This window comes from Daldinia loculata, assembly GCF_022478755.1.
Source record: "Daldinia loculata strain CBS 113971 unplaced genomic scaffold F4817scaffold_27, whole genome shotgun sequence".
Classification (NCBI taxonomy): Eukaryota; Fungi; Ascomycota; class Sordariomycetes; order Xylariales; family Hypoxylaceae; genus Daldinia; species Daldinia loculata.
This window is the reverse complement of record NW_026054881.1, coordinates 158,975-177,820: the sequence shown is the minus strand read 5'-3', so window position 1 is coordinate 177,820 and position 18,846 is coordinate 158,975. Positions and strand designations below refer to the sequence as shown.

General features: G+C 47.6%; 4 protein-coding genes across 4 annotated transcripts; 3 read left to right on the top strand and 1 right to left on the bottom strand.

The window, feature by feature from the left end:
* The first annotated feature begins 3,169 nt into the window (after positions 1–3,169).
* On the top strand, positions 3,170–9,678 carry F4817DRAFT_118749 (glycosyltransferase family 48 protein). The gene is made up of 4 exons (XM_049297593.1): positions 3,170–3,576; positions 3,664–3,923; positions 3,979–9,231; positions 9,286–9,678. The coding sequence occupies exons 2-4, from the start codon at positions 3,697–3,699 to the stop codon at positions 9,653–9,655; spliced, it is 5,850 nt and encodes a 1,949-aa protein (XP_049158631.1). The 5' UTR covers positions 3,170–3,576; positions 3,664–3,696; the 3' UTR covers positions 9,656–9,678.
* A 1,761-nt stretch (positions 9,679–11,439) lies between these two features.
* Positions 11,440–13,695, top strand: F4817DRAFT_118724 (general substrate transporter). The gene is made up of 3 exons (XM_049297592.1): positions 11,440–12,230; positions 12,330–13,035; positions 13,109–13,695. The coding sequence occupies exons 1-3, from the start codon at positions 11,779–11,781 to the stop codon at positions 13,577–13,579; spliced, it is 1,629 nt and encodes a 542-aa protein (XP_049158630.1). The 5' UTR covers positions 11,440–11,778; the 3' UTR covers positions 13,580–13,695.
* Positions 13,696–14,766: 1,071 nt separating this feature from the next.
* Positions 14,767–15,963, top strand: F4817DRAFT_365506 (uncharacterized protein; the record flags this gene model as incomplete). The annotated part of the gene is made up of 2 exons (XM_049306876.1): positions 14,767–14,922; positions 15,509–15,963. The coding sequence occupies 2 exons, from the start codon at positions 14,767–14,769 to the stop codon at positions 15,899–15,901; spliced, it is 549 nt and encodes a 182-aa protein (XP_049158629.1). The 3' UTR covers positions 15,902–15,963.
* Positions 15,964–16,464: 501 nt separating this feature from the next.
* F4817DRAFT_316296 (glycoside hydrolase family 17 protein) lies at positions 16,465–17,820 on the bottom strand (the record flags this gene model as incomplete). Its single annotated transcript, XM_049300655.1, has 2 exons — positions 16,465–17,696; positions 17,757–17,820. 2 exons carry the CDS (start codon positions 17,818–17,820, stop codon positions 16,465–16,467), a joined length of 1,296 nt encoding a protein of 431 aa, XP_049158628.1.
* Positions 17,821–18,846: the final 1,026 nt, after the last annotated feature.

The window sequence follows — 18,846 nt, the reverse complement described above, 5'->3', positions numbered from 1 at the left end:
TGACCCACGCCTAACGAGTAGCTTAGAATAGATTTGTACGTTCGAGAAGCGTATGGATTAAGTTTAATTTTGCTACTAGTCTGCTACCTACTACATGTCTATGTATGTACCAACATAAATCCTATTTCTTCTCAGGGGGTTCCTTGACTTCGAGCTCGAGAGAACATTTTCTGGTTCGCTCGGCTGATTGAAAATCTTCCACCCAATTCGCTAGTTTATTCCTACAATTACCACACTGTTCATAACACTGTTTATATGTATTTTTGTATTAGCGCATGATCCGTATCTCTATGTACGTAGCACATGCTTATTCATGCCGATCTACAGATTTTCCTCTGCAAGCACTTCTAATCTATCGAAGCGAAAAAAGGATAGTCTTCAAGTCTTTCGGTATTAGTATCTAGGGCTTTGTGCCGCACGCCTATCAGCTTCAGCTTGTCCAGTAAGAACTATTCTTCTCAGCCATTGCCAACTAGACGCGTGGATAGTTCCTCATCATGCATACCTATCTTCTTGCAGAAATAATAAATTATACTACGTGTAGGTATTACACCGTACGCACACGTATGTAATTTGAGCATTCCGTCATCGATAGCCGGAAGAGGGAATAACGGCCGGTACCTGCATATAGCGTAGTTGGTCATTTGTAAGCATTGGGTGGTGCAGGTAGTGGAGGTGCTCCTTCGGACTCTGTGGCGCACCCCTTTTACTGCGAAGCCGTTTCGGTTGAGTGCTCCTTTCTCCATACCCGATTCTTCCTAGCAGCCCTAGGTTAGCGGCGAAATGGTTAGAGCGTCAGAGTCGCGTCAGGCTCTTTAATTGAATACTGCCGAAGAGCATCATCACCACCAAGGTTTGTGCTGGCACGTGTCCTGCATACTACATTAGTATGTAATGGTATACTGCTACCGATGCAAATTCCCAACTTGGATCGTATTCAAGAGAGGGATAGGTGACTACATATGTAGTTAGACAGAAGAGCCAGTGGCAAAAGTTGGTGGGTTACACCGTCGGCATGTATGTATGTAATACGAAGAGAATTACGAAGAGAATTCAGAATACGATGTTTGTTCGAGAATTGATAGTAATAATTGATAACACCGGGCTGCCTCTACATATTGAGAATGAGTTGCTTATAGATATCGAGGTAGAATTGCGCTTTTATTTGTTAGAAGCCGTATGCTGTACCCAATATACGAAGTAGTGGCACATTGCTTATATGACATCAGATCTTTCACTATATTATTTTTAACTGCGTATTATAGATAACAAACAAGGAAAATTTCGTGATAACGAACGAGGGTATAAATTAACTTATCCTCGAGACCTGTTTTTGTCGACGGCATTGCCGGCGATAGGTGAGCTGTAATCGTGTTGCTATTATGTAGTGTAGAATACCTACATGTATTGAAATGCATAAGGTAAAAAGGAGAGGTGGGACGATACCTATTCTGATGGAGGGATGGTACGGCATTAGCTGCTCGTGTCGGAAACACTGTGTAGACTTTGCTAGCCGATTGAAAATAGAAGACTAACGGCCGGCTCGGTACACTAGAGCGGGCAGCATACTTAAGAGACCTTATGAAATATGTACCTAAAGGATGGTAGAGCGTAAACTTTAACATGCATCCATAAAAAGAACACCAGATGACAAGATGACAAGATGACAATTGAAACTCTGATTTTAATGTGATGGCTACATACATATACTAGACATACACACAAGATTCTGTCAAGATGGCAGCCCAAACCAAAAAGTAAAAAGATTCAAGTCTGGCTTTAAGTGGTTTTGTACATGGACCTGTATGTACTTGTAGGTTACAGTTTCCTTAACACTGTACCTCTTTACCTCTTTACATACACGTAGCACCAGGTACGAAGTACAGGTCGGAATAAGCCCACTCCTATGTACTGTATGTAATAACCCCCCTGTCATGGCTGGTCTAGTCCACCAATAAGGGGCTAAAATCCTGCTAATGATGAATCAAGGACGGCTTGTTTTGGCAACTGCCAACTCCACCAGTCCTTTGCCCTCTCACGTCCTTCTCTAACAAATTGCAACCTAACCTATCAATGTAATCAATAGCACGATACCTTGCTTTAGAAGGAAACTCGACTGCATTTACGTGCCCCACACCCTCGCCTCCAGATAGTAACTTCATACACAGCCACGTCCAATCCCAACCTCCACTCGCCTTTCCATTGCGGGTAGGAAAATGCCCCGTTTCAATCTCGATCTGGTCTAGAATATGCACTGTGATAGGAATAGCTGACCCAGAACTTCTCGTGAAGCACGCTGGTAACGCTGGCAAGCTGGTAAAGGCTGGCTACCGGATGCACCGGTAGGCGAAGAAATAACTATTCTAGTACGTTGGTACCTTGCTGCCCAGCAGCCCTAACCCATTAACACTGTGTATTATGTAACGAACACATGTACCATAGGTACATAGGTACCAATTCACGACCTTAGCAACATGACCTTGAACATCCCGTCTGCACTAATTAAGTGTACGTACCTATTGTACTGTTGCACACCCTGGCTAAGGGGCGATACTAGGCGATACTATGCACGGGTACCGCTGAGTGGGCTGGGCTAAGCTTTGCCCGATCCCCCCTGGCTCTTTTCTCCTTTCTGACATTTTTCTTGATTCTCGATCCCAAGTTCCATGTCCCAAAATCCCCTTTCCCCCCATTGCCCTTGACAAAACTTGTTTTACACTCGCTTTCATCCTTTGACTTCTAATTCTTATCTTCTCATACTCTCTTTCTTCTTCCTTTCAATCTTTTTGTACCATCTTGCCGCTACAACTCTGCGTAGAAAACGTCAGGGGGCAGCGCGAGGATCTACAGGAATAGGAAAGAGAAAGATAATAGAGATTCCGCTTTACGCACAGAACCTAGAGGGAGCAGCGTCCTTTCGTTACTGTCAGGTACTACTTGGTCATTCCTTCTTTTGTCTTTCGCTCCCGCCGTCCGTTGATTCAACGCACGCTCGTTTAACGGCCCGCGAGAAACGGAAACTCTAAAGGACACCAAGAGTATATTGCTCTCGTCTATAACTGCCAATCGTTTATCATACAGCCAACTCAGCGTACGAGTTGCAAGTGCATCGGAAATCACCAACCACTCAGCAAAGGGAGATAATTGTGAGGTGGAATTTATCGGATTCGCCAATCAAACGCGCCTTTGTCACGCCTCGATTTATCCTTAGGCATCCATCAGGGGCTTATCGCGCTAATTAATGCACTAGCCTGTGCTACTATTAGTGCCGACCTACCGCGTAGCCAGGAACCTTGGAAGTCAACATTCACTTTTCCAATTCCAAGTTTTGACACCTGCGCCATCCCGCGTCAGGGGCTCACCGCAGTAAATACACTCGTCTTTCCTCGCGAGTCAACAAATAATCGCAGCCACTACTCACTACCAAATTTGTCACAAAGACAACTCCTGCTTGTGGCCGGCCACATTGACTCGATACAACAAATTAATAATTTTAATCTCGACAACTTGCGATCGCTTGACTTTATTCAAGCCTCTACCCTTACATTTAGAACATCCCTGATGAGTCCTTAGTCTGTAAGTAATCCAGCAGGAATTATTAGATAATATTTGTGGAAAGTATTTACAACTGCTTTTCATGGTGCTGATATCTTATTACTTCAGACCGCATCTTTCGCATAGTCTTGATTTCCCAAGATGTCGGGCTACCAAGGAGGTGGCGGCGGCGGCGGCAGCGGTGGCCGTCACGACTACGACGACGGATACGGTCAAAACCACGATTCGTACTACCAAGACGACCAGCATGGTCAATACTATGACAATGGCTATGATGCCCACGGGGGTCAGCAGCAACAGCAGCCACACCATGGAAGTGGAAATGGAAATGCAAACGGAAACGGGAATGATGGCTACTACGACGAATCGTGAGTTTTTATGGCATACCATCTGCAATTTGAGATGATTACTGATAGTTCATAGTGGTTACTATAACGCCGACGCAAACAATCCTTATGCCGCAGAGGGCGGTTACTACGATAACCACGATAATTACCAAGGAGAGTACTACGACGATGGCCATGGCGGATACTACGACAACTATGGTCAAGGTGGTCATAATGGCAATGGGGGACGTCGCGGCGATTCTGAAGAAGATTCCGAGACCTTCAGCGACTTCACTATGAGGTCAGACATGGCTCGTGCCGCAGAGATGGACTATTATGGTCGTGGCGACGAGAGATACAGTGGTTACGAGCAAGGCAAAGGATACCGGCCCCCTTCTTCTCAGGTCTCGTACGGTGGCAACCGCTCGTCCGGTGCCTCCACGCCCAACTATGGAATGGACTATGGCAACGTCCCCGGTAGTCAAAGATCCCGGGAGCCGTATCCCGCATGGACGTCTGATGCGCAGATACCTTTATCTAAGGAAGAAGTCGAAGACATTTTCCTTGATCTTACCAACAAATTCGGATTCCAGCGCGACAGTATGCGGAATATGTATGATCACCTTATGGTTCTACTCGACTCGAGGGCATCTCGAATGACGCCTAACCAAGCCCTTCTGTCGCTCCACGCAGACTATATCGGTGGTGAGAACGCCAATTACCGGAAGTGGTATTTCGCTGCTCACTTGGATCTGGATGATGCTGTCGGTTTTGCGAATATGGGCAAGAAGTCCAAAAAGAAGAAGTCCAAGGGCAAGGCCGGCGACCCAAATGAAGAACAGGCTCTCGAGGACTTGGAAGGTGATGATAGCTTGGAAGCAGCCGAATACAGATGGAAGACCCGTATGAACCGCATGTCTCAGCATGACCGAGTCCGCCAGATCGCTCTATTCCTACTTTGTTGGGGTGAGGCAAACCAAGTGCGTTTTATGGCCGAGTGTCTCTGCTTCATTTTCAAATGTGCAGATGACTACCTCAATTCGCCCGCCTGCCAAAATCTCGTCGAACCCGTTGAAGAGGGTACCTATTTGAAAAACGTGATCACACCGCTGTACCAGTACTGCAGAGATCAAGGCTACGAGATCTCTGACGGAGTCTACGTTCGTCGCGAGCGTGACCATCACCAGATTATTGGTTACGATGATTGCAACCAGCTTTTCTGGTATCCCGAAGGTATTGAGCGTATTGTTCTCGAGGACAAGAGCAAATTAGTCGACGTCCCTCCGGCAGAACGTTATGTGAAGCTAAAGGAAGTCAACTGGAAGAAATGCTTCTTCAAGACCTACAAGGAGACACGTTCTTGGTTGCACACGATTGTCAACTTCAATCGTATCTGGATAATACATTTGACTATGTTCTGGTTTTATACTGCAAAAAACGTTCCGACACTTCTGGTTGGTCAGGCATATGAACAGCAAGTCAACCAACAACCTCCCGCCTCGGCGCAATGGTCTGTTGTTGGTGTTGGTGGTGCTATTGCAACCTTGATCCAAATTATTTCCACTTGTGCCGAGTGGGCGTACGTCCCGCGACGATGGGCAGGCGCTCAGCATCTCACGAAGAAGCTTCTATTCCTAATCGTGGTATTTGCCATCAATATTGGTCCTAGCGTTTATATCTTTGGTTTCCCAGATATGCAGGAGACGCAACCCGCTCTGATTCTGGGTATAGTTCAGTTCTTCATCGCGCTTATTACCTTTTTATTCTTCGCCATTATGCCTCTTGGCGGTCTTTTCGGCAGTTACCTCACGAGAAACTCTCGCCAGTACGTTGCAAGCCAGACGTTTACTGCTAGCTGGCCGCATCTCAAGGGCAACGACAGAGCTTTATCCTATTTTCTCTGGGCGGCTGTTTTCGGCATCAAGTTTGGAGAATCGTATATCTACTTGACTCTGTCTCTTCGCGACCCGGTTCGTTATCTTCAAATTATGGATGTTTCGAGTTGCGTGGGAGACTACACCCTCGGGCCAATACTATGCAAATACCAGCCAATAGTAATCATGGTTTTGATGATTGTCACCGATTTGATTCTCTTCTTCCTTGATACTTACATGTGGTACGTTTTGTTGAACGCCGTCATCTCTATTGCGAGATCATTCTATTTGGGATCTTCTATCTTGACTCCTTGGAGGAATGTGTTCTCGCGGCTTCCCAAGCGAGTCTACTCCAAGATCTTGGCTACTACAGATATGGAGATCAAGTACAAGCCGAAGGTTCTCATCTCGCAGATCTGGAATGCCATAGTCATTTCCATGTACCGAGAACATTTGCTCGCCATCGATCACGTCCAGAAGCTACTCTACCACCAAGTTCCTTCCGAGCAAGAAGGCAAGCGCACTCTACGTGCACCAACGTTCTTTGTATCCCAGGAAGATCACTCGTTTAAGACGGAATTCTTCCCCACCTACAGCGAAGCAGAGCGTCGTATCTCTTTCTTCGCTCAGTCGCTGTCTATGCCAATTCCGGAACCTGTGCCTGTGGACAATATGCCTACCTTCACTGTTTTGATTCCTCATTACGGCGAGAAGATTCTCCTGACCCTCCGCGAGATCATCCGTGAAGATGAGCCGTACTCCCGTGTTACGCAGCTTGAATATCTCAAGCAACTTCACCATCATGAATGGGATTGCTTTGTCAAAGATACGAAGATTCTTGCCGACGAGACGTCCCAATTTAACGGGGACGATGAAAAGGGAGAGAAGGATACCGCGAAGAGCAAGATCGATGACCTGCCATTTTATTGTATCGGTTTCAAGTCTTCCGCTCCTGAGTACACTCTACGAACACGAATCTGGGCATCTCTTCGTTCGCAAACGCTCTACCGTACTATTTCGGGTTTTATGAATTACAGTCGTGCTATCAAATTGTTATACCGTGTTGAGAATCCGGAAGTCGTTCAAATGTTCGGTGGTAACTCAGAGAAGCTGGAGCGCGAGTTGGAAAGAATGGCTCGGCGGAAGTTTAAAATCTGTGTCTCGATGCAGCGTTACGCCAAATTCAAGAAAGAGGAGATGGAGAACGCCGAATTCTTACTTAGAGCCTACCCTGATCTGCAAATTGCTTATCTTGACGAGGAGCCTCCAGCGGTTGAAGGTGAAGAGCCGCGAATCTACTCTGCCCTCGTCGATGGACACTCTGAAATCATGGAGAATGGCATGCGACGGCCTAAGTTCCGCATTCAGCTCTCTGGTAACCCTGTGCTAGGTGACGGCAAATCCGACAATCAGAACCACTCGATCATTTTCTACCGTGGCGAATATATTCAGCTCATTGATGCCAATCAGGACAACTATCTAGAAGAATGCCTGAAAATCCGTTCGGTATTAGCTGAATTTGAGGAAATGAAGTCTGACAATATCTCGCCCTACACACCCGGTGTTAAGACCGAGATCGCAGCCCCTGTCGCCATTCTCGGTGCCCGTGAGTACATTTTCTCGGAGAATATTGGTGTTCTTGGCGATATTGCCGCCGGTAAGGAACAAACATTCGGTACGCTCTTTGCCAGAACCTTGTCTCAGATCGGTGGCAAACTTCATTACGGTCATCCTGATTTCCTCAATGGTATCTTCATGTGCACGCGTGGTGGTGTCTCCAAAGCTCAGAAAGGTCTTCATCTGAACGAGGATATCTACGCTGGTATGAATGCAATGCTCCGCGGTGGTCGTATCAAGCACTGCGAGTACTACCAGTGTGGTAAGGGTCGTGATTTGGGTTTCGGTTCCATTCTTAACTTCACTACGAAGATCGGTACTGGTATGGGTGAACAACTACTCTCTCGCGAATACTACTATCTTGGTACTCAGCTCCCTCTGGACCGATTCCTGTCTTTCTACTATGCCCACGCCGGTTTCCACTTGAACAATATCTTCATCATGTTGTCTTTGGAGATGTTCATGATCGTCCTGATCAACATTGGCGCGCTTCGACACGAGACGAACGCTTGTGAGTACAACCGGAATGTCCCTATTACGGATCCCTTGTTCCCCACAGGATGTCAGAACACAGATGCCCTCATGGACTGGATTTACCGCTGCGTCATCTCTATTTTCGTCGTGTTTTTCTTGAACTTCATACCTTTAGTCGTCCAAGAGTTCACGGAACGTGGTATCCTACGTGCTGCAACTCGTCTGGCCAAGCAGTTTTGCTCTCTCTCCCCCTTCTTCGAAGTGTTCGTCTGTCAGATCTACGCCAATGCTGTAACGCAAGATTTGTCTTTCGGTGGTGCTCGATACATCGGAACTGGTCGTGGTTTCGCTACTGCCCGTATCCCCTTCGGTGTCCTCTATTCACGTTTCGCCGCTCCTTCTATCTACTTCGGTGCGCGTTTGGTTTTGATGTTACTATTTGCAACCTTGACGGTTTGGCAGGCGGCGCTGGTATATTTCTGGATCTCGCTCATTGCACTGGTTATCTCACCCTTCCTTTACAACCCTCACCAATTTTCGTGGAACGACTTCTTCATCGACTACCGTGACTATCTCCGCTGGCTGTCTCGTGGCAACTCTCTCAGTCACTCTTCCTCGTGGATTTCTTTCTGCCGTCTCTCTCGTACGAGAATGACTGGTTACAAGCGCAAGGTCCTGGGTACTCCGTCCGGTAAATTGTCAGCTGATGTTCCTCGTGCTGCAATGAGCAATGTCTTCTTCGGCGAGATCTTTGCTCCCCTCGTTCTCGTCGCATTGACGGGCATTCCATACCTTTTCATCAACGCACAGACCGGCGTCCATGCCCATCAAGACAAAGTTGTCCCAACTGCATCGCTCTTCCGTGTCGCTATTGTTGCCCTTGCCCCTATTGGCATCAATGCCGGTGTACTCGGTGCCATGTTCGGCATGGCTTGCTGTATGGGACCACTGCTGAGCATGTGCTGCAAGAGATTTGGTAGCGTGTTAGCTGGTATTGCTCATGCTTTGGCTGCCATCTTTCTTCTCGTGTTTTTTGAAGTCATGTTCTTCCTTGAGGGTTTTGATTTCACGAGGACGCTCCTAGGAATGATCACCGTCGCAGCCATTCAGCGATTTATTTTGAAGCTCATTATCACATTTGCACTCACTCGTGAATTCAAGACGGACCAGTCCAACATTGCGTTCTGGACGGGCAAATGGTACTCTATGGGCTGGCACTCGGTTTCCCAGCCGGCACGTGAATTCCTCTGCAAGATTACGGAATTAACCATGTTCGCCTCCGACTTCGTCCTTGGTCACTTTATTCTATTTTTGATGTTCCCAGTCATCTTGATCCCGAAGGTTGATATGTTACATTCGATGATGCTCTTCTGGCTTCGACCGAGGTATGTTGTTCTACTATCTTTGTTTTTGTTCTAAGCTAACGATATGGTATCTAGTCGTCAAATTCGGCCGCCTATCTACTCAATGAAACAGTCGAAGCTCAGGAGGAGACGTGTTATTCGCTACGCTATTCTATACTTTACTCTGCTTGTTGTCTTTGTTGGTCTAATCGTTGGACCAGCCGTTGCGGGCAAGCAGATTGGGTCTACTTTGAATGACACTCTAAATACTATTGGCATTCCAATAGCTCAACCGGCTGGTCAGGATCATAACGACACTAGGAACCACACGCAAACAGGTACGGGCAGTCCGGGGTACTCGGGACCCGGTCTAGCATCGATGACAAAGACGGCGGACGCCGCTGGTTCAGCGGAAACAGACAAGTCTGACAGCAGCGACGATTCTCGGAAGTTCCGATTTGTCTAAAAGGGACGCTAGAAGGGATACTTGTACCGTAGGAAAAAGATGGTCCTAGTCCCTCAACCAGTACGAAATTAAGTTGGGTGCTGGTGTGATATTCCAAGTTGTTTTTGGTGCTGTGTATTGACTAGGTAAAGAAAGCGGCATGGCATATGGTATTTTCATTCTTCCTAAAGTCGTGGCATCAATATTTGCAGGGTTTTTCTTCCTTTTTTTTTTTTTTTCTGTCTCCGGAATGGAAATGAGATGGTGTTCTATACATAATGATAAAGGCTCCGATTGCATTTATTACTACGATGACGTTTTCATACGTGAAGTGTTTTTTATGTGACATTGATGATGTCGATGTTGATGGCGGGGAAGTAAAATGGAATATCCCACGCGACAGCCAAATATCATAGTCCAATATTATAATTAATATTACGGAATACTAGGTATCGAGTGATGAGGTATAATTGTTGGGTATCTATTCCGTACTTCGTTTGGCTATTAAGGCCTTGAACAACCCTCCTTTTTTTGATTTGGTTAGTTGAAGAAAGACGGGATTCCAGAATAGGGAATGGTCAAGTCTATCAATCGAGCCTTGTTCGTACCCGAGGAGATAAAGTAGTGCGACAGATGCTACATATACGGAATACTATAGTAGGTAGTATGTACGGCTGTTACGCAAACTTGGCAGCTTGGCAACTGCAAAGATACCCTGAGTGCATAAGAAAGTGCATACTAAAGGTGTATAATTGAAGTTAATGTCTCAACTTTAAAAGAAGAGAAGTTGCCACCAACTTATTAATAATAATAATAATAATAAACAGAACGTGATTGTTTTCTTGCAAGTCCTGATCTTCCTTCAATCCCACCACCACGTTTCCTACTCTTTAATTCTTTATAAGATATAAAAAATAAAACATAAAAATAAAACATAAAAAATAAATAATTTGCATATACGCATTTCCCCAGTTTCACCCCCACAGTCATCAAAAGTTGCCCGGGACACCTCGGAATGATTTTGTAGAGACGATCCCCCTCTCCTCGGATGTCAAGGATTTGGACTAGTCCCTTGGCTCTCGACTCGAGATCGACATAAACCACACCGCTTAGGCACCGAATGGCAAAATAGAGGCTGACCGGTTCATGCCGAGCTAAGGCCAAGCAAAGACTAGCGATGTCTTCGGGGCCTGTAATTTATTCGCTTGACCCGGCCGTTTGCAACAAATGCGGCTATTTATCTCCCGCCGTCCGACTTCAAACCCGCTTTGCCGCCACCGTCGCCGCCGCCATGCCTTACCTTGGCTACGTTTGGCAGGCAAGCGGTAATTGTTATCGCGCCCGTGTTTCAACGGCCCATGACGGCTCACGATACCATGTAACCATAAGGGGACGTCCTAATCGTACCAATGTCAGAAATGTCAGAATGACTCGAGATGTGGGCCAGTCCTGTGGGTATCAATGACGAAATGCGGATGAAGATCTTCAGGTCTGCCCCCATAATAAAAGGCACAAATTTTGCCATCTGCTACAAATCACAGCCTAGCCTGACCGGTCACATTTCACTTCTCACGCGTTCCCCACGTAATGCCATGCATTGCGTCCGCCCGCGCTGTCCGTTGTTGCTGAGTTGCTGAGTTGCTGATTGTTGGTGCTGCAAACTTCTCGTGGAGTGGACACCAATCTAAGGGTCTTTTCAGACGTTATGATGACATTTCCTCGGCCCTTGCTCGGTGGCACCCACCCACGAACTCAACCTCCACTGCCTCCCAGCAGGTTGCTGCGATAGAGGCGTGAGGACCCTTTTTTTCTCTTGATACGGACCCTTTTTTCTTGTGATCATCTGGATATACCTGGTTATACCTGGTTATACTGGGATATACTGGGATATACGTATGCGAGGTAAGAGTCGTGTAAAGCAGATCGTGTAGCTCAACATAAAACATATAAGATAACCGGTGGACCATGTTCTCCTTATCCCCCAACAGCCTAGAACTCGTTCTATTTCCCTATCCTCCAGCTTTTCCCCCTTCTCCTCATTCTTACCCCTTCTCACTCCAGGTTCCCCTGATCTTGTAATCTAGATTTTCCCCCTGGAAGAGTCCTACGTAGATAGTTACGGTAGTCTACGGTAGTCTACGGCAATGGGGCACAAGGACAACGCCGATGGCGCGCCCACATACTGGGGCAAGTCTGGCAAGACATTGCAAAGAATGATCACAGCCGTAGCGACGACGGATTTCTTGTTGTTCGGTTACGACCAGGGCGTCATGTCCGGTATCATCTCGGCTCCCGCCTTCACCTCTGACTTCCCGGAGGTGTATGGGGACAGCACGTACGAGGGTTTCGTCGTGTCCATTTACGCTGTCGGCTGCTTTTTGGGTGCCTGTTTCATTCTCTCGTTCGGTGACCACCTCGGCCGTCGCAATTCTATCTTCACCGGAGCCACTATCATGATTATTGGTGTCATCATTCAAATCACTGCCATGCCTAACGGATTAGGAGGAGGCGCGACAGCACAGTTCATAATCGGGCGATGTATCACGGGTATAGGCAACGGTATCAATACATCGACAGTGCCAACCTATCAAGCAGAGTAAGTCATTACTTAATTCTTATATCCTTATATCCTTATACCCTTATTGAAGCGCATAGGACCTAGTTCCCGCTAACCTCTGTCTCTTCGCGTTTTTAGATGTAGTCATTCGCACAACCGTGGAAAGCTCATCTGCATTGAAGGCGGCAACGTTGCGATCGGAACCTTGATTGCTTACTGGATCGACTATGGGTGCACCTATGGGCCTCACGCCTTCGTTTGGCGCTTCCCCATCGCTTTCCAGTGTGTCTTTGCTTTGGTCGTAATTGTTCTTATGACCCAGCTACCGGAATCGCCCAGATGGCTATTGACGAAGGATCGAAACGAAGAAGCAACCACGGTTCTAGCAGCTCTCCACGGTGAGCGCCGGGACGACCCTGCTGTCCAGACACAGGTTGCCGTCATCGTCGACGCTATTCGTGCTTCTGGCCATGGTGGCGGCGTTACTGCTATGTCAGATCTTGTCACTGGTGGCCCAACCCAGCACTTCCGCCGTCTCCTTCTCGGTGCCTCTTCGCAGATGATGCAGCAGCTGTCCGGTTGCAACGCAGTCATCTACTACTTCCCCATCCTGTTCCAGACCTCGATCGGCACTTCGCACAACCTAGCCCTGCTTCTCGGAGGTATCAACATGGTCGTCTATTCCATCTTTGCCACTACCTCGTGGTTCGCCGTCGAACGGATCGGTCGCCGAAAGCTCTACCTTATCGGTACCGTTGGCCAGTGCTTGTCCATGGTTCTCACTTTTGGTGCTCTGATTCCTGGAACGGAAGAAGCGGCTAAGGGAGCTGCTGTTGGTCTTTTCGTAAGTTTGAACTATCTTGCCCACTAATGCCGTTTTGGTTATAGATAAATAGATAACTAACGCTTTAAAATAGACTTATATCGCATTCTTTGGTGCTACATGGCTTCCGCTACCGTGGCTGTACCCGGCCGAGATTAACCCGCTTAAGACGCGTGCTAAGGCCAACGCAACTTCGACTGTGTCCAACTGGCTGTGGAACTTCTTCATCGTGATGATCACGCCGGTACTACTAAGCAACACAGGGAAGAGCGGTTGGGGTACCTACCTATTCTTCGCGATACTCAACGCTATCTTTTTCCCTATCATCTACTTCTTATACCCGGAGACAGCTGGGCGTACCCTCGAGGAGATCGACGTTATCTTCGCTAAGGGTTACGCAGAGAAGATGAGTTATGTTAAGGCTGCGCAAGAGCTGCCCCGTCTTACGGAGCAAGAAGTCGCGCAGAAGGCCCGCGAGTACGGGTACTGTTTATCCGACGAGGAGGCCACCGTCAGCATGCACGAGAAGGCCGAAGGTGTCTTGTCGACGCCGCCTTCTGATTAATGCTGTCATGTGGCGATGTAGCGCAATAATTCACGATTGGATGATCGTGCAACGGATCGCGATGACATGTTTTCCTATTTCAACAATGCTCGCCTTTGATTAAGGTCATGACAGTTATGATGTTTGGTTGTGGTGTTCAATATTGACGCCCGACACTGCTACATTCGGTACAATTATGACGAGTCGGTTCATAAACCGAGGCCATGCGTGTTATATACTATAGGTTGGAACAATGGAAGTACCATTAGCGATACCATATGATCAGGAAGTCCACGATGGGCTTCTTTTCATGTCTGAATTTTTTTCGGTCTTTATGAGGATACTAATCGTTTTCTCTGTTCCTTGTCTTTTTTTCTCTTTTATATTCCCATGGGGTCGTCGAGATATACCCTCGGGTCAGACATGACCCGAAACTGGATGTTGAATAGACTGGTTAGAATCAGTTTATAGATCTATTAGATTAGATCATTGTATCTAGCTGCGTTAGAGATGTGGCGAAGTAAGGATGGGCGAGGTCCCTCATAGGCAGACATTCCATAGACAGGCATTCTATAGACTATGAATACCAATTGGAATCGCAAAAAAAAGCTAGTCTGCCCTGATTAAGCATCTTCTTGGTGACTGTGTTGTCGACGAGCTGAAATAGATGAATGGTCACAGGTAAGAAATCTCGGGGATTGTAGCCAGGTTCGTAAGTCGATGTAATGCGGCGTAGCATAACGGCACTGATTCGCTGGTTATGACCTTTTTCACATTTCGCTCAACCTATCAGCTCTTCGGCGATTGAAGATGGGTGAGATGGTAGAATGGGTGAGATGGTCTTATGGCGACTTCATATGTGTGTGCTACTGTACATAGTATGAGGTATGTAAGATGACGGGTTACCAACGCGATATGGGAGGCCTATTTACGCGATATGCGTCCTCCCTGGCGATGATGGCCTCGTGGGCGATGTAATAAATAAGCTTGTTTTTAACCTCGCTTGAGGCTCACCCTTCGCTGCTGATTGTTGCCTTTTTTCTGCTTGGTTTGTGTTGAGATCGCCGTGCTGGTTAGTTGGCGATCCCCCTCGTGTGTGTACAGGATAGGACAGGACAGGATAGGATAGGATATACGTGGTTACGCCGATTTGAGTAGAGTTAGTTGTACGTACGACACGGCATATCGAACACACATCGCTACCATCCATGGCTACTTTAATGGGCGGTGGTGCCTGGCTGCGGCTCATCACATTGCCGCTTGTGCTGGAGCTACTGCTATTGTTGTTATTGCTATTTGCGAATGCGGTCGAAGCGAAGAAGACTACTATTACCCCGGCGCCGTCGCGTCTAACTGCCGTGCCTGTATGGGCTGCCGGACGTCTCTGGGGAGGATTGGTCTCGGTGGCGGGGGAGTATTGTTTCTGGTGTATGTTATTGTCTCTTGGTCTCGTTTACTTACCCCTAACTTGCTTGCTTGTTTGCTTGCTTGTTCCAACGCGCTACCTGAGTTCCTCGTGTTTATTGGAAACGAAAAGGGGGGTGGGTGGATGGAGGAGAGAGAGAGAGAAGGGGGGGGGGCAGTGACTAATAAACCAACGTATAGAACGACGTCGAAACCGTGTACACAATATTCTGCCCGGCGGAGCGCCCCGGCTGCATCGTCGCCTCCAGCAACGATATGCCGGTTACATTTACGGAGGGGCCAGGAACGCTGCGTACGGCTTACACGATATCCGGGACGCTGTAAGTTTATTCCATTGATTTCCCTCCCATCCCCCCTCCCCCTTTTTTCCCATCTTCCCTCTCCCATCCAAGCCAACTAAACCACCGCCACCACCCCAGCTCCATAACCGAAGCCTGCATCCTAGCCTCCCACCACAGCCGCCACCTGCAAGCGGGAGCACCCGGGTCGCGCAGCCTCTCGGCCCGATGTCGAATACCACGGTAGCGCCGTACAACGCTGTCCGGCGCGGACGTGAGCTGGGGCGTGCTGACGCTGGGCGATGCGCCGCTTACGACTGACTACCTCGGTGGGCCTCGGTGGGGACGCACGTATACTTATTATACTACGTCCACCACCACCACCACCACCACCATCGGTGCAGCAGATAGTAGTGTGAGCACCACTATATCCTCGGAAAGTAATACACCTACTGCGGCTACGACTGGTACTAGGACTGGGGATGGGAATGCGGGAGGAGCAGGAGGAGGAGGAGGTAATGCGGCGGCGACGGGGAAGGGTAGGCCGAAGAAGTCGGGTGCGAGGATGGGCGTAGGAGTGGAAGGGGTGTGGAAAGGGGGAGTGGTGTTGATGGGTTTAGTGGCTGTTTTGTTATGGTGAGGTGATGTGATGTGACAAAGTGATATACGTATATGAATGTGTAAATGAATTAATGGAATGGGTCTTGCTTGTTATGAATATTTCAACTAATCATCATAGAATAAATAATGCGAATGATACTTACCTTATTTGAGATTCCGTGCTGGACTTATTATATATATAGTGTGTAGACAGAAATCTATATACAAGCTAAGAGCCATATGGAGAAGAGAGTAAGGATATAATATGTAAGTAACAGTGATGAACATAACCTACATACGGTACCCTAGGTATCACACACGAAGTAAACAGGATAACGTTTCCGTGTCAAATTACCAACTGCCTGTAGATTAGCTGCATATCAGCCCACTCATATAATTCCATAAATCTAATAAGCCCTCCCAAATAGCAATAAAAAATACGACTTTGAATTGGTCTACAGAGAATAGAATGCTGCGCAAATCGTACACACCCACCTCCTTTTCCCTTTGGCCACACGGATCCTACCGACTCAGCCAACCTTTCTCATCCATGCGTACGTATATGCCTAACCTAACTCATTAATTCATAATTAACACGCCCGTCTAAGCCACGAGACCATCCTCCTCGTCGCAAGGCGAATACTGTCCTCCCATTCCCCAGTACTGCTCGGCCATGAACGTCGCCGCCTCGGCCTTCTTCCACATGTCGTTGAACGCAGTGAAGAGAATAAGGTTGCTAGCATTAGAAGCGTAAGCCTTCTTGATGGACGAGAGCGCCGTCGACTGCTGATCCATGCCAGGAACAGCCTCGCCGTTCGCTTCTCCCTGCCAAGGCCAACCCGTCTCCGTCACCACGATACGTTTGCTCGAATCGGACAGCTTACTACGAATGTTACTAATGGTGGAAGTAACAAACGAGCCTGCTCCGTCGGGACCCGTGTTGGGGTCGAAGAAGGGGTGGACGTTGACGGCGCAGTAGTCAGACTCGTCGCAGAGCTCGGGATGGGCGAGAATAGCGACGAACGTATCCACAATGACGACAGGTCCTTCGTACCCAGCGCTTCTCAATAGGGAACGCGTTTGGCTCAATGCGCTGATAGACTGGTCCACAGTTGCGCCACCATCGTTGACTAGTTCGTTACCTACCGAGACGGTGTCGACGATATCCCAGTCGTTCTGAACGCCGGTAGCCATGGTAGATACGCCATCTTCGATTGAGTTGATGTCGAAAATGCCTAAGAATAACTTATTTCCATACTTCTTGGCAGCTGCATATGCTGTTGCCACCTGATCGCAATCAACGCCGTACAAGCGAATGACACCATAGTCCTTAGCTATCAGCGCAAAGTCCGCATCAACCTCATCCGCCGTCTTGCATTCTCCGTTACCTTTGTAAGGAGAGTAAGCAACGCCGTGAAGAGCGCCGCTGCTTGAAGATGGAGAAGCTGCTGAAGAGGACGCCGATTTTGAACTGGTCGGGTACGAATCGGCGGATGAAACATGTTGAGAAGACGAAGTCTGCTGGGTAGTAGGAGAGGCTGCTTGGTACGAAGACGGTTCAGATTCTACCACTGGCGCAGCCTTAGTCGACAGAGGAGAAATCTCGGTCGTCGGCGTCGTAGGAGTTGATGCTTCATACATCTCTACCGACGCGGGAACATAAACAACCGTCTCGGTGGTAGTGCGGATTGGGTTGTTATTCTGATCTACATAGACCACGACTTCAGGGACTTCGGTAGTCGTACTGTATTTGGAATCAGTAACCGTGATTTTCTCCCTCTTCGCAATAGGGGCTCTGTTTGCCCTATGTCGGTGGAGATGTTGATGTTGATGTCCTGATAAACACGTGAGCTCTTGTCCCTGAAGGGAGATAGTAGATTATAGCTGTGACTTACTCGGCTGCCCAGCCGACAGGCCGAGGAGGGAAAGAAGACTAAGAGAAAGTAGGGTAGATCTCATGATGTCGATATGTTAACACGATGCTGGGTATTTCTAGAATGAGCGTAATCGCGAAATTGCGGGAAAAAAAACAAATAATGAGCGGCCTATGTTGTTAGCGAGGCAACGATTTACTTGAAGGAGCGACGATAATAGAGACAAAAGGGGACATGAATGCGGCAGATGACACTCAGTCGGTGTCTATTAGTTACAAGGACTGCGAGGGAAACAAAAGCAGACAAAGGAGTGTAGTGAGAGCTTGTGCTGGCAGGTAAAGAGAACAATTAAGGGACTAGGTATATTGAGGTTCTAGATTCGAGGAACGAGGTGCCCGTCCAAGAAAATAATATCAACATAATTGATCCTATGTGATGTGGCGGAAGTTGCCCCGGCATCGAAGAATCGAACAAGGAAAGGGGGTAAACAAGATGTGGTGAAGGAATGATGGCGTTTTGTAAAGGGGGTGGATCATTGTTGAATACAATAACAAGGGAGAAAGAAAGCCCTTACTATCTTTTATTCCCGAGTTTAGACAGAGCTCATTATCGATGTTGCCTTACTTCCGAAATATGAATACGATAGACAGGTCAATAGGTCAATAGGTCAATAGGTAAGAAGGAGTGATTCGCAGTTTGACCAGCTAATATCGCATATCCTGATTCTGATTTATCGATAACCTCAAAGGAAGGTGATTGTAAAAGAGTGTATTTTAGGTACCTAGGGTATCGTAAGGAATGATGGCGGTCGTAAACGAATTATATGAGATCTGGCAGTGTTAGTTTAGGTAGTGTTATGTAAAAGTCTCCAGGGCAACGATATCGTGGACCAAGTTTTCTTCTTCTTTCAATCTAGAAACGTCATCACAACGCGCGGCAAGAACGCTAGAGAAATGAGACCCACGCTTCCCTTCGGTCGAGAACCACATGCATGATATAGACGTCAATGTTTCACATTTTCATCTAATAGTTCGTTTGGAAGGCACAAGGCACGATCATTGGTACGGTACCTAGGAGGTAGGTATAAAAGGACAAAGACATCCCCCCCCCA

Bases quoted from the DNA above. Each gene is read 5' to 3' on its own strand.
- F4817DRAFT_118724 (XM_049297592.1), top strand. From the start codon at position 11,779: ATGGGGCACAAGGACAACGCCGATGGCGCGCCCACATACTGGGGCAAG. The intron at 12,231-12,329 runs GTAAGTCATTAC...TCGCGTTTTTAG, and splicing joins GTGCCAACCTATCAAGCAGA to ATGTAGTCATTCGCACAACC. The intron at 13,036-13,108 runs GTAAGTTTGAAC...GCTTTAAAATAG, and splicing joins GAGCTGCTGTTGGTCTTTTC to ACTTATATCGCATTCTTTGG.
- F4817DRAFT_118749 (XM_049297593.1), top strand. From the start codon at position 3,697: ATGTCGGGCTACCAAGGAGGTGGCGGCGGCGGCGGCAGCGGTGGCCGT. The intron at 3,924-3,978 runs GTGAGTTTTTAT...GATAGTTCATAG, and splicing joins GATGGCTACTACGACGAATC to TGGTTACTATAACGCCGACG. The intron at 9,232-9,285 runs GTATGTTGTTCT...TATGGTATCTAG, and splicing joins CTCTTCTGGCTTCGACCGAG to TCGTCAAATTCGGCCGCCTA.